At 59.2% G+C, this 13,448-nt stretch overlaps 2 protein-coding genes across 3 annotated transcripts; both read left to right on the top strand.

Moving 5' to 3' along the window:
- The first annotated feature begins 2,050 nt into the window (after positions 1-2,050).
- Positions 2,051-6,539, top strand: LOC121109689 (PHD finger protein 7-like). Of its 2 annotated transcripts, XM_040663674.1 has the most exons (9): positions 2,051-3,124; positions 3,440-3,531; positions 3,623-3,724; positions 3,971-4,095; positions 4,271-4,433; positions 4,525-4,631; positions 4,850-4,963; positions 5,115-5,233; positions 5,399-6,539. In XM_040663674.1, exons 1-9 carry the CDS (start codon positions 3,079-3,081, stop codon positions 6,040-6,042), a joined length of 1,512 nt encoding a protein of 503 aa, XP_040519608.1. In that variant the 5' UTR covers positions 2,051-3,078; the 3' UTR covers positions 6,043-6,539. The 2 variants fall into 2 exon arrangements, with proteins under 2 accessions (XP_040519608.1, XP_040519597.1); XM_040663663.1 differs by having other exon boundaries at positions 2,051-3,531.
- A 3,199-nt stretch (positions 6,540-9,738) lies between these two features.
- LOC121109359 (PHD finger protein 7-like) lies at positions 9,739-13,059 on the top strand. Its single transcript, XM_040669320.1, has 9 exons — positions 9,739-10,141; positions 10,457-10,548; positions 10,640-10,741; positions 10,988-11,112; positions 11,288-11,450; positions 11,542-11,648; positions 11,867-11,980; positions 12,132-12,250; positions 12,416-13,059. The coding sequence occupies exons 1-9, from the start codon at positions 10,096-10,098 to the stop codon at positions 13,057-13,059; spliced, it is 1,512 nt and encodes a 503-aa protein (XP_040525254.1). The 5' UTR covers positions 9,739-10,095.
- The last annotated feature ends 389 nt before the right edge of the window (positions 13,060-13,448 follow it).

Here is a 13,448-nt window from a genome sequence, read left to right as displayed (position 1 = left end):
AAGACAGGGAACTGCTGGAGAGTCCAGCAGTGGACTACAAAGACGATGAGGGGCCTGGAGGAGCATCTTCCTCGGCAGAAAAGGCTGATACACCTACTGCTGTTTAGCCTGGAGGGCATCTTCTCAATGCTTATCAGTACTGAAAGGGTGGCTGTCAAGAGGATGAGGCCAGACTTTATTCCCTGCTGCCCAGCAACAGCACCAAGGGGCGTTCGGCACTAACTCTTCCAGAGGAACGTGAAGAAAAGAACTTCTTTCCTGTGAGGGTGACCCAACACTGGGACAAGCTGTCCAGAGAGGCTGTGGACTCTCCTCTTCTGGAGATATTCAAAAGACACCTGGATGCTTTTTAGTGCAGACTGCAGGAGCCCCTCCCCTGCAAGGACAGGCTGAGTGAGCTGGGGCTCTTCAGCCTGGACAAGAGAAGGCTCCGAGGAGACTGACGGTGGCCTTCCAGTACCTGAAGGGGGCCTACAGGAAAGCTGCGGGGGGGGGGTGGGGACGGGACGGGGAGAGGATAGAAATGTGTTCAAACCAAGGACCGGTCCAGTAAAGGACAGCTAGTGGTTGGGGTCTACAGCAGGCCACCCGATCAGGGAGAGCCTGTTGACGAGGTCTTCTTGCTTCAGCTGCCAGAAGCGTCAAGCTTGCAGGCTCTTGTCCTGATGGGGGATTTCAACCACCCGGAAGTATATCTGCTGGGATAGCAGCACGGCGGGTGGCAGACAATCCTGCCAGGAGATTCCTGGCGCCTGTTGAGGATGACTTCCTGGTCCAGGTTTTAGATGGACCGAGCCGAGGTGAAGCCTTACCAGAGCCGGTGCTCGCCAATGCTGTGGAGAGCATGAGAGAAGTTAAGCTGGGAGGCAGCCTGGGCTGTAGTGATCATGCCGTGCTGGAGTCTGTGACCCTGAGGAATGCAGGCCTGGCAAAAAGCAGACCCTCGTGCTTACCATGTCCAGGCACATACGAGACCAAGAGGTGATCCGAGACAGCCAGCATGGCTTCACCAAGGGCAGATCTTGCCTGACCAATCAATCTGGCGGCCCTCTGTGATGGAGTGGTGGCACGGGTGGGTGGACGGGGGAAGGGAGACGGATGTCATCTCCCTGGCCTTCTGCAAAGCCTTTGACATGGTCCCTCACCACATCCTTCTCTCTAAATTGGAGAGGTGTGCGTTTGAAGGGTGGACCGTTTGATGGATTACAGAGGGGTTGGCTGATCGCAGCCAAAGGGTTGTGATCAACGGTTCTACGTGTGGGTGGAGGCCGGTCACGAGTGGTGTCCCCCAGGGCTCCGCCTTGGCATCGGTGCTCTTCAACACCTTTGTCAAGGACATAGGTGACGGCATCGAGTGCCCTCTCAGCATGATTGCAGACGACACCAAGCTGAGCGGTGCAGTGGATGCACTGGAGGGAAGGGGAAGGCATCCAGAGGGACCTGGACAGGCCGCAGAAGTGGGCCCATGTGAACATAGCGAGGTTCAACAAGGCCATGTGCAAGGTGTTGTAGCTAGAGGCGGGGGCAATCCCAGGTACTTACACTGACTGGGAGAAGAACCCCTTGAGAGCAGGCCTGCGGAGAAGGACGTGGGGTCCTGGTGTACGAGAAGCTACTCATGAGGCAGCAGAGTGTGCTTGCCGCCCCAGAGGCCAGCTGTATCCTGGGCATCATTAAACGAGGGGTTGCTAGCAGGGAGAGGGAAGTGATGGTCAGAGAGCTGGAGCACCTCTCCTTCAAAGAAATACTGAGTGAACTGGGCTTGTTTAGCTTGGAGAAGGGAAGGCTCTGCGAGACCTCATTGTGGCCTTCCAGTACTTGAAGTGACGGAGGGGGAATGGCTGTTTCACATGGGTGGGTAGTGATAGGACAAGGGGGAATGGTTTAAAACTAAGATAGGGGAGGTTTAGGTTAGATATGAGGAGGAAGCTTTTCACTCGGAGGGTGGTGACGTGCTGGAACAGGCTGCCCAAGCAGGTTGTGGATGCCCCGTCTCTGGAAGCAGTCAAGGCCAGGCTGGATGGGGCTTTGAGCAGCCCGGTCCGGGGGAGGTGTCCCTGTCTATAGCAGGGGGCTTGGAACTAGGTGATCTGAAAGGTCCCTTCCAACCCAAACCGTTCTGTGACTCAGTGAAAAACAAAAGAGTGCTCCGCTGTATTTTCCAGAGACGTGAACTTGCACAGCTTGGATGCGGTTGGTTCTTCAGAACCTGCTCTGCAAGTCTGGGAGGACATTCACGTCCTCACCAAGGACCTGGATGAAGGAACAAAGTGTGCCCCCGGCCTGTGTCTAGAAGAGGCGGACACCCCAGAAAGCAGAGCTGTGATTTAGAGACAGTTAGCCACAGTGAGAGCTGGACAGAGAGGAACCTGGTGGGGTTTTACAAGTGCGAGTGCAGGGCGGTACACCTGCGGGGGGAATAACCACACACGCCAGTCCCGGCAACGGGCTGACCTGCTGGAGAAGAGCTCTGCACAGAAGGACCTGGGTGTCCTGGGGGACGCCAGGCTGGCCCTTTTCGCCTTCTGGAGGCGTTCCTTGTCAGCCGCCAAGGAGAGGTATCCTTCCAAGGGAGATCAGGTAAGTTACCCAGGCAAGTGGACAACCATGGAGAAAGGTGTTGAGCAATCGAGGGAATTAGCTGTGCTGGATAAAGCGTTTGAAGAGAAATAGAAACATCAGCCTTTATCTTGCTTGCTTTTTTTTTTCTTTTTTTTTTCTTTTTTAATGGAAACTTGGTTCTTTCTCGAGTGGTATGTAGTGTGAGTTAGCACCGTCTGAAATGATCGTGGCCAGAGTTCTGACAAAAAGAAGGGCAATCGACATAGCACGTTGGGAGGAAATTCTTTCAAAGGTTGCCCAGAGAAGGTGTGGAGGTCTTGCTTGGGAGCCAAGGGCCCACGCCCACAGCCACCATGAGGCGGTGAGCGTGATGTCACAGTGGGTGTCAGAGTGCAGCCATTGTGACGCGTGAAGCTTGGAGTAGAGCACAGGCTGGCGGGCTCAGCGCAAGCGTCAGTGCGGCCTGGTGAGGCGTGGAGAGAGCAGGGTCTCTTGCAGTGCTCACCGTCGACGCAAATGATGTATGCTAGGAAGCGGAAGTTGTCTGACTCTCAGGAGCCAGGTGAGAGCACTGCGTCCCTGTGCACAGGTCCCGATGCTGGGCAGAGGGGTGCTGGGGCTCTGCCTGCGGCTGAGAGCCGAGAGGGGAGGAAGGGGCAGGCAGGAGCTCCCAGGCAGGCATGGGGCTGGGCCCCTCTGCTCCTTGGCAAGGGGGCCCAGCTTGGGCTGCGGCTGCCTTGGGCCTGCCATGGCCCCTTCCCCTCCACCGCCTCCAGCCAGCATGGCAGGCACAGAGCAGGACCCTGGGGACAGCCCCCAGGGACACCTGGCCCCGCCAGCTGCTCACCGCTGCTCACATTTGCTCTCTCCTCTGCAGCGTGCGTGCTGTGTGGCCGGGGAGATGTTGACCGAAACATCTTTGGCCGCACATTTGACCAGATTTGGTTTTGGGTCCACGAGTTCTGCTTGGTGAGTTCCCTCAAGCGATCCTGACCGCTTCCTGCCGGGATGCTTCCCTCCTTCCTGTCCTCATGAGATGCTGCTCTTTTCTCTCCTTCAGCTTTTTGCCAACATCTCTTTTGATGAAAGCTCCACACAGGAGGGAACTGTGGGCATTGACCCAGCTGCCCTCACACGCAAAGTCAAGCAGGCAAACCAGAAGGTGAGGACCTGAGCGGAGCAGGCTGATTTGTGCCCCGAGAGGCTCACACCAGCTTAGCCTGGGCACAGAGGAAGCAAGCGCAGCCCTGCCAGCCGCCTCCAGGACAAAGTCCTGCCATTGCAGATGTGCCCTGTCCACCAGGCAGCTTTGTAGAGTGTGCCCACATCCTGCGCCCTGCCCAGAGGTGTGGGGCCAGAAATGGAGGCCCTGAGCCTGCTGCTGATGGGGCTGTTCTGCTCTTTCCAGCAATGCTGTGTTTGCGGCGAGAGGGGGGCTGCCATCACATGCGCACAGGGCGGCTGTGAGCGCAGCTTTCATCTGCCCTGTGCCAAGGACGGACAATGCGTCACCCAGTTCTTTCGAGAGCACAGGTAAGGGCAGTCAGCAGCAGCCAAGCCGCCAAGCCAGGGGGGTGGGGGTCCTGCAGCGACAGCTCCCAGCAGCCTGCCAGAGCCAGAGCCGGAGCCAGGGCCTGGGGCTCCTCCCTGGTCCTCTGCCCTCCACCCATCGCTTCTCACCGTGCCCATCCCTTCCACCTTCCCCCAGGTCCTTCTGCTGGGAGCACCGCCCTCGACAGACCGCAGTGACAGCTCCAGCAAGAGGCACCACCTGTGTCATCTGCCGGCAGACCGTGGGGAACGTTGCATCCTACCACACCCTGGTGTGCCCAGCGTGCAAACATGCCTGGTTCCACCGGGCCTGCGTCCAGGTAGGAGCCCTCCCCTCACCCTGCAGGCACGCTTGGTGCTCAGCAGCACCAGGCACTGCACACGCTCACGCTGCTTGTGCTTCTCGTGCAGCAAAAGGCCTTGAATGAAGGCATTGCATGCTTCCGGTGCCCTGCCTGCCAAGACGGCGCTCAGTACCGTATTGAAATGTCCATCCTAGGGATCCGAATCCCGGACAGGTTGGTGTCCTTCTGCTAAAGCAGGCGGATGAGAAGGCGCGAGCACTGGGCCTGCCCAGGGTGTGTCTGGGCAGGCCTGGCCCTTGGCTGTCACAGGAGCATGTGCCTCAGCTTCATGGAGAAGCTGGAAATGGGGGTGGGGTGGATGAGATGGGATAACCTTGGATCTCATCCCGGGGACACCGGGGGCTCATCACTTTCCCTCCCTTCTCTTGTAGAAGACCAGAGCGGGAGGACAATCGTGCATCCACAGCGGTTCTACAGAGGCACGGGCACTGCGACGCCGTCATCTGCTTTTGCGGTGGAGGCAGGGATCAGGCAGAAGAAGAGGGGTGAGTTACCGCAGCAGCTCTCTGGCGCTCCGTGGGGGATCTCAGCCTCAGCACAGGCTGGGAGGTCAAGGACTGAGCACGAGAGATGTGCCGGGCGCTCCCTGCCTTGGCTCACTTGTTCCTCACGGCCACAACCCCTTTTCTTCCCCAGGCCCTGGCAGCTGGTCCCGTGCAGCTCCTGTGGAGCGCAGAGCACCCACCAAGAATGCTCCTACTCGAGCATCAGAATGAACAAGTGGGACTGCGACAGATGTGCTGGCCTGGGTACCGGTAAGAGGCAAAGAGTCGCGTGGCTCCGGGCTGGGGTCGGGCAAGGCCTGGCAGCAAGTGCTCGCGGCAGCTTTCAAAGAGTCTCTCTGCCCCAGGAGGGATGGCAGCCTGTCCCTACCCAGGGCTACAGGTTCATCCTGCTGACCTTCCCGCCTCCCCTTACAGCCTCCAGCACCATCGCGCAGCTCGCTGCCCTCAGCGCTGCCAGCCAGCAGGGCCTGGAGCCATCCCACAGCCCCCAGGAGCCTGAGGACAGCTGCTCCGGCCCCACCATCCAGCCAGCGTCGGGGCCATCCCACACTTCCCAGCTGCTGGAGCTCAGCTGCCAGACCAGCGTGCTGGGCATAGAACATGGGACAACCTGCTCAGCTTTTCCTGACCATCAGGACGCACCTGAGCAGTGCCAAGCACGCTGTGGGAGCAACCATACAGCCACCCCCAGCACTGGAAGCAGCTCCCGCCCATCCACCGCACAGGGCACTTTGGGATCCTCCAGAGCAGCCACAGCGGCTGCGCGCAGGAGGCGTCCCAGGCAGCGCGGAACAAGCCGGACACGGAGCCGCTCCCCGCTGCAAGGTCGGGCCCCACCTTCCCAGAGCCGGACCAGAAGACCTCAGCGCAGCAGGCGAACACCATCTCCAGCTGCTCAGAAGAGAACTCGCAGCACCAGCAGACCGGCGACGCGGAGGACCTTGAGAGCTTCCCTGCGTCCAGACAGCAGGGAATGGCCCAGGCAGTTAGGGGAGGCCCGCATGCGAAGCCATTCCTCAGTGGCACGTCGAGTGCCACATGTCCACAGCCGGCACTGAGGAGGCTGCGGGAGCCAGTTCCAACAGTGGGGGCTGCCCCAGGCATGAAGACCTCCTGGGTCGAACATGCAAGCCAACATCCCACCCCCCCAAGTCAGCCCGAAAAATGATGAGAGGGAAGCAGTTCCAACAGCGAGGGCTATCCAGGGCATGAAGACCTCCTGCATCCAACATCAAAGCCAGCATCCACCCCCCCCAGCCAGCCCCCCAAAAGGTGGCATGAAAGCTGTTCCAACAGTGGCGGCTCTCCAGGCATGAAGTCACTCCTGGGTCCACCATCGATCCAACATCCACCGCCCACTCCCCACAGTCAGACCAAAAATAGATAACACGGAAGCAGTTCCAACAGCACGGGCTACTCCGGGCATGAAGTCACTCCTGGATCCAACGTCGGAGCCCTCATCCACGCTTCTGCCCCATTAGCCTGCAACAGCCGTGTGCCAGCACCATGTGCTGGCTCTAGTCCCAACTATCCAACACAATAAACCCAACCATCCCACACACATTTCTGTGTCAGCTGCTTCTTCTCCGTTTGTCTATGCTGAGGTGGGCAGAACTGGGCGCTGGGATCACAGGGTTTTCTCCTCCTCAGCACCTTCCCAGTGGCTGTGCAAAGGCTGCTCGGCAGCCCGTGGACAGCCTGGAGAATTGGGCACAGAGGAACTTGCTGAGGTTCAGCAAGGCTGAGTGCAGGGCCCTACACCTGGGGAGGAATGGGCGCACGCTTCTGTAGAGTTAGGAGCTGACCTGCTGGAGAGGAGCTCTCTGGAGAGGGACGTGGGTTCCCTGGTGGCCAGTGGGGCGGTCGGGAGCCATCAGAGTGCCCTTGTGGCCAAGAAGACCAATGGCAGCCCGAGGTGCATTCCAAAGAGCGTGGCCAGCCGGGCAAAAGACGTTCTCCTCTCCCTCTACTCTGCCCCGGTGCGGCCACATCTGGAGTCCTGTGTCCAGTTCTGGGCTCCGCAGCTCAAGAAAGACAGGGAACTGCTGGAGAGTCCAGCAGTGGACTACAAAGACGATGAGGGGCCTGGAGGAGCATCTTCCTCGGCAGGAAAGGCTGATACACCTACTGCTGTTTAGCCTGGAGGGCATCTTCTCAATGCTTATCAGTACTGAAAGGGTGGCTGTCAAGAGGATGAGGCCAGACTTTATTCCCTGCTGCCCAGCAACAGCACCAAGGGGCGTTCGGCACTAACTCTTCCAGAGGAACGTGAAGAAAAGAACTTCTTTCCTGTGAGGGTGACCCAACACTGGGACAAGCTGTCCAGAGAGGCTGTGGACTCTCCTCTTCTGGAGATATTCAAAAGACACCTGGATGCTTTTTAGTGCAGACTGCAGGAGCCCCTCCCCTGCAAGGACAGGCTGAGTGAGCTGGGGCTCTTCAGCCTGGACAAGAGAAGGCTCCGAGGAGACTGACGGTGGCCTTCCAGTACCTGAAGGGGGCCTACAGGAAAGCTGCGGGGGGGGGGTGGGGACGGGACGGGGAGAGGATAGAAATGTGTTCAAACCAAGGACCGGTCCAGTAAAGGACAGCTAGTGGTTGGGGTCTACAGCAGGCCACCCGATCAGGGAGAGCCTGTTGACGAGGTCTTCTTGCTTCAGCTGCCAGAAGCGTCAAGCTTGCAGGCTCTTGTCCTGATGGGGGATTTCAACCACCCGGAAGTATATCTGCTGGGATAGCGGCACGGCGGGTGGCAGACAATCCTGCCAGGAGATTCCTGGCGCCTGTTGAGGATGACTTCCTGGTCCAGGTTTTAGATGGACCGAGCCGAGGTGAAGCCTTACCAGAGCCGGTGCTCGCCAATGCTGTGGAGAGCATGAGAGAAGTTAAGCTGGGAGGCAGCCTGGGCTGTAGTGATCATGCCGTGCTGGAGTCTGTGACCCTGAGGAATGCAGGCCTGGCAAAAAGCAGACCCTCGTGCTTACCATGTCCAGGCACATACGAGACCAAGAGGTGATCCGAGACAGCCAGCATGGCTTCACCAAGGGCAGATCTTGCCTGACCAATCAATCTGGCGGCCCTCTGTGATGGAGTGGTGGCACGGGTGGGTGGACGGGGGAAGGGAGACGGATGTCATCTCCCTGGCCTTCTGCAAAGCCTTTGACATGGTCCCTCACCACATCCTTCTCTCTAAATTGGAGAGGTGTGCGTTTGAAGGGTGGACCGTTTGATGGATTACAGAGGGGTTGGCTGATCGCAGCCAAAGGGTTGTGATCAACGGTTCTACGTGTGGGTGGAGGCCGGTCACGAGTGGTGTCCCCCAGGGCTCCGCCTTGGCATCGGTGCTCTTCAACACCTTTGTCAAGGACATAGGTGACGGCATCGAGTGCCCTCTCAGCATGATTGCAGACGACACCAAGCTGAGCGGTGCAGTGGATGCACTGGAGGGAAGGGGAAGGCATCCAGAGGGACCTGGACAGGCCGCAGAAGTGGGCCCATGTGAACATAGCGAGGTTCAGCAAGGCCATGTGCAAGGTGTTGTAGCTAGAGGCGGGGGCAATCCCAGGTACTTACACTGACTGGGAGAAGAACCCCTTGAGAGCAGGCCTGCGGAGAAGGACGTGGGGTCCTGGTGTACGAGAAGCTACTCATGAGGCAGCAGAGTGTGCTTGCCGCCCCAGAGGCCAGCTGTATCCTGGGCATCATTAAACGAGGGGTTGCTAGCAGGGAGAGGGAAGTGATGGTCAGAGAGCTGGAGCACCTCTCCTTCAAAGAAATACTGAGTGAACTGGGCTTGTTTAGCTTGGAGAAGGGAAGGCTCTGCGAGACCTCATTGTGGCCTTCCAGTACTTGAAGTGACGGAGGGGGAATGGCTGTTTCACATGGGTGGGTAGTGATAGGACAAGGGGGAATGGTTTAAAACTAAGATAGGGGAGGTTTAGGTTAGATATGAGGAGGAAGCTTTTCACTCGGAGGGTGGTGACGTGCTGGAACAGGCTGCCCAAGCAGGTTGTGGATGCCCCGTCTCTGGAAGCAGTCAAGGCCAGGCTGGATGGGGCTTTGAGCAGCCCGGTCCGGGGGAGGTGTCCCTGTCTATAGCAGGGGGCTTGGAACTAGGTGATCTGAAAGGTCCCTTCCAACCCAAACCGTTCTGTGACTCAGTGAAAAACAAAAGAGTGCTCCGCTGTATTTTCCAGAGACGTGAACTTGCACAGCTTGGATGCGGTTGGTTCTTCAGAACCTGCTCTGCAAGTCTGGGAGGACATTCACGTCCTCACCAAGGACCTGGATGAAGGAACAAAGTGTGCCCCCGGCCTGTGTCTAGAAGAGGCGGACACCCCAGAAAGCAGAGCTGTGATTTAGAGACAGTTAGCCACAGTGAGAGCTGGACAGAGAGGAACCTGGTGGGGTTTTACAAGTGCGAGTGCAGGGCGGTACACCTGCGGGGGGAATAACCACACACGCCAGTCCCGGCAACGGGCTGACCTGCTGGAGAAGAGCTCTGCACAGAAGGACCTGGGTGTCCTGGGGGACGCCAGGCTGGCCCTTTTCGCCTTCTGGAGGCGTTCCTTGTCAGCCGCCAAGGAGAGGTATCCTTCCAAGGGAGATCAGGTAAGTTACCCAGGCAAGTGGACAACCATGGAGAAAGGTGTTGAGCAATCGAGGGAATTAGCTGTGCTGGATAAAGCGTTTGAAGAGAAATAGAAACATCAGCCTTTATCTTGCTTGCTTTTTTTTTTTCTTTTTTTTTTTCTTTTTTAATGGAAACTTGGTTCTTTCTCGAGTGGTATGTAGTGTGAGTTAGCACCGTCTGAAATGATCGTGGCCAGAGTTCTGACAAAAAGAAGGGCAATCGACATAGCACGTTGGGAGGAAATTCTTTCAAAGGTTGCCCAGAGAAGGTGTGGAGGTCTTGCTTGGGAGCCAAGGGCCCACGCCCACAGCCACCATGAGGCGGTGAGCGTGATGTCACAGTGGGTGTCAGAGTGCAGCCATTGTGACGCGTGAAGCTTGGAGTAGAGCACAGGCTGGCGGGCTCAGCGCAAGCGTCAGTGCGGCCTGGTGAGGCGTGGAGAGAGCAGGGTCTCTTGCAGTGCTCACCGTCGACGCAAATGATGTATGCTAGGAAGCGGAAGTTGTCTGACTCTCAGGAGCCAGGTGAGAGCACTGCGTCCCTGTGCACAGGTCCCGATGCTGGGCAGAGGGGTGCTGGGGCTCTGCCTGCGGCTGAGAGCCGAGAGGGGAGGAAGGGGCAGGCAGGAGCTCCCAGGCAGGCATGGGGCTGGGCCCCTCTGCTCCTTGGCAAGGGGGCCCAGCTTGGGCTGCGGCTGCCTTGGGCCTGCCATGGCCCCTTCCCCTCCACCGCCTCCAGCCAGCATGGCAGGCACAGAGCAGGACCCTGGGGACAGCCCCCAGGGACACCTGGCCCCGCCAGCTGCTCACCGCTGCTCACATTTGCTCTCTCCTCTGCAGCGTGCGTGCTGTGTGGCCGGGGAGATGTTGACCGAAACATCTTTGGCCGCACATTTGACCAGATTTGGTTTTGGGTCCACGAGTTCTGCTTGGTGAGTTCCCTCAAGCGATCCTGACCGCTTCCTGCCGGGATGCTTCCCTCCTTCCTGTCCTCATGAGATGCTGCTCTTTTCTCTCCTTCAGCTTTTTGCCAACATCTCTTTTGATGAAAGCTCCACACAGGAGGGAACTGTGGGCATTGACCCAGCTGCCCTCACACGCAAAGTCAAGCAGGCAAACCAGAAGGTGAGGACCTGAGCGGAGCAGGCTGATTTGTGCCCCGAGAGGCTCACACCAGCTTAGCCTGGGCACAGAGGAAGCAAGCGCAGCCCTGCCAGCCGCCTCCAGGACAAAGTCCTGCCATTGCAGATGTGCCCTGTCCACCAGGCAGCTTTGTAGAGTGTGCCCACATCCTGCACCCTGCCCAGAGGTGTGGGGCCAGAAATGGAGGCCCTGAGCCTGCTGCTGATGGGGCTGTTCTGCTCTTTCCAGCAATGCTGTGTTTGCGGCGAGAGGGGGGCTGCCATCACATGCGCACAGGGCGGCTGTGAGCGCAGCTTTCATCTGCCCTGTGCCAAGGACGGACAATGCGTCACCCAGTTCTTTCGAGAGCACAGGTAAGGGCAGTCAGCAGCAGCCAAGCCGCCAAGCCAGGGGGGTGGGGGTCCTGCAGCGACAGCTCCCAGCAGCCTGCCAGGGCCAGAGCCGGAGCCAGGGCCTGGGGCTCCTCCCTGGTCCTCTGCCCTCCACCCATCGCTTCTCACCGTGCCCATCCCTTCCACCTTCCCCCAGGTCCTTCTGCTGGGAGCACCGCCCTCGACAGACCGCAGTGACAGCTCCAGCAAGAGGCACCACCTGTGTCATCTGCCGGCAGACCGTGGGGAACGTTGCATCCTACCACACCCTGGTGTGCCCAGCGTGCAAACATGCCTGGTTCCACCGGGCCTGCGTCCAGGTAGGAGCCCTCCCCTCACCCTGCAGGCACGCTTGGTGCTCAGCAGCACCAGGCACTGCACACGCTCACGCTGCTTGTGCTTCTCGTGCAGCAAAAGGCCTTGAATGAAGGCATTGCATGCTTCCGGTGCCCTGCCTGCCAAGACGGCGCTCAGTACCGTATTGAAATGTCCATCCTAGGGATCCGAATCCCGGACAGGTTGGTGTCCTTCTGCTAAAGCAGGCGGATGAGAAGGCGCGAGCACTGGGCCTGCCCAGGGAGTGTCTGGGCAGGCCTGGCCCTTGGCTGTCACAGGAGCACGTGCCTCAGCTTCATGGAGAAGCTGGAAATGGGGGTGGGGTGGATGAGATGGGATAACCTTGGATCTCATCCCGGGGACACCGGGGGCTCATCACTTTCCCTCCCTTCTCTTGTAGAAGACCAGAGCGGGAGGACAATCGTGCATCCACAGCGGTTCTACAGAGGCACGGGCACTGCGACGCCGTCATCTGCTTTTGCGGTGGAGGCAGGGATCAGGCAGAAGAAGAGGGGTGAGTTACCGCAGCAGCTCTCTGGCGCTCCGTGGGGGATCTCAGCCTCAGCACAGGCTGGGAGGTCAAGGACTGAGCACGAGAGATGTGCCGGGCGCTCCCTGCCTTGGCTCACTTGTTCCTCACGGCCACAACCCCTTTTCTTCCCCAGGCCCTGGCAGCTGGTCCCGTGCAGCTCCTGTGGAGCGCAGAGCACCCACCAAGAATGCTCCTACTCGAGCATCAGAATGAACAAGTGGGACTGCGACAGATGTGCTGGCCTGGGTACCGGTAAGAGGCAAAGAGTCGCGTGGCTCCGGGCTGGGGTCGGGCAAGGCCTGGCAGCAAGTGCTCGCGGCAGCTTTCAAAGAGTCTCTCTGCCCCAGGAGGGATGGCAGCCTGTCCCTACCCGGGGCTACAGGTTCATCCTGCTGACCTTCCCGCCTCCCCTTACAGCCTCCAGCACCATCGCGCAGCTCGCTGCCCTCAGCGCTGCCAGCCAGCAGGGCCTGGAGCCATCCCACAGCCCCCAGGAGCCTGAGGACAGCTGCTCCGGCCCCACCATCCAGCCAGCGTCGGGGCCATCCCACACTTCCCAGCTGCTGGAGCTCAGCTGCCAGACCAGCGTGCTGGGCATAGAACATGGGACAACCTGCTCAGCTTTTCCTGACCATCAGGACGCACCTGAGCAGTGCCAAGCACGCTGTGGGAGCAACCATACAGCCACCCCCAGCACTGGAAGCAGCTCCCGCCCATCCACCGCACAGGGCACTTTGGGATCCTCCAGAGCAGCCACAGCGGCTGCGCGCAGGAGGCGTCCCAGGCAGCGCGGAACAAGCCGGACACGGAGCCGCTCCCCGCTGCAAGGTCGGGCCCCACCTTCCCAGAGCCGGACCAGAAGACCTCAGCGCAGCAGGCGAACACCATCTCCAGCTGCTCAGAAGAGAACTCGCAGCACCAGCAGACCGGCGACGCGGAGGACCTTGAGAGCTTCCCTGCGTCCAGACAGAAGGGAATGGCCCAGGCAGTTAGGGGAGGCCCGCATGCGAAGCCATTCCTCAGTGGCACGTCGAGTGCCACATGTCCACAGCCGGCACTGAGGAGGCTGCGGGAGCCAGTTCCAACAGTGGGGGCTGCCCCAGGCATGAAGACCTCCTGGGTCGAACATGCAAGCCAACATCCCACCCCCCCAAGTCAGCCCGAAAAATGATGAGAGGGAAGCAGTTCCAACAGCGAGGGCTATCCAGGGCATGAAGACCTCCTGCATCCAACATCAAAGCCAGCATCCACCCCCCCCAGCCAGCCCCCCAAAAGGTGGCATGAAAGCTGTTCCAACAGTGGCGGCTCTCCAGGCATGAAGTCACTCCTGGGTCCACCATCGATCCAACATCCACCGCCCACTCCCCACAGTCAGACCAAAAATAGATAACACGGAAGCAGTTCCAACAGCACGGGCTACTCCGGGCATGAAGTCACTCCTGGATCCAAC

The sequence above is a fragment of the Gallus gallus genome, chromosome 1 (genome assembly GCF_016699485.2).
Source record: "Gallus gallus isolate bGalGal1 chromosome 1, bGalGal1.mat.broiler.GRCg7b, whole genome shotgun sequence".
NCBI classification, from domain to species: Eukaryota; Metazoa; Chordata; class Aves; order Galliformes; family Phasianidae; genus Gallus; species Gallus gallus.
Note: the sequence above shows the minus strand (reverse complement) of the source record. Positions and strands in the feature narration are given on the sequence as shown.

Excerpts from the sequence above, each read along its gene's own strand:
- LOC121109689 (XM_040663663.1), top strand. The coding sequence starts at position 3,079 with ATGATGTATGCTAGGAAGCGGAAGTTGTCTGACTCTCAGGAGCCAGGT. Across the intron at positions 3,532-3,622 it reads GGGTCCACGAGTTCTGCTTG|CTTTTTGCCAACATCTCTTT; the intron begins GTGAGTTCCCTC and ends TCTCTCCTTCAG. Across the intron at positions 4,434-4,524 it reads TCCACCGGGCCTGCGTCCAG|CAAAAGGCCTTGAATGAAGG; the intron begins GTAGGAGCCCTC and ends CTTCTCGTGCAG.
- LOC121109359 (XM_040669320.1), top strand. The coding sequence starts at position 10,096 with ATGATGTATGCTAGGAAGCGGAAGTTGTCTGACTCTCAGGAGCCAG. Across the intron at positions 10,142-10,456 it reads GTCTGACTCTCAGGAGCCAG|CGTGCGTGCTGTGTGGCCGG; the intron begins GTGAGAGCACTG and ends TCTCCTCTGCAG. Across the intron at positions 11,649-11,866 it reads GGGATCCGAATCCCGGACAG|AAGACCAGAGCGGGAGGACA; the intron begins GTTGGTGTCCTT and ends CTTCTCTTGTAG.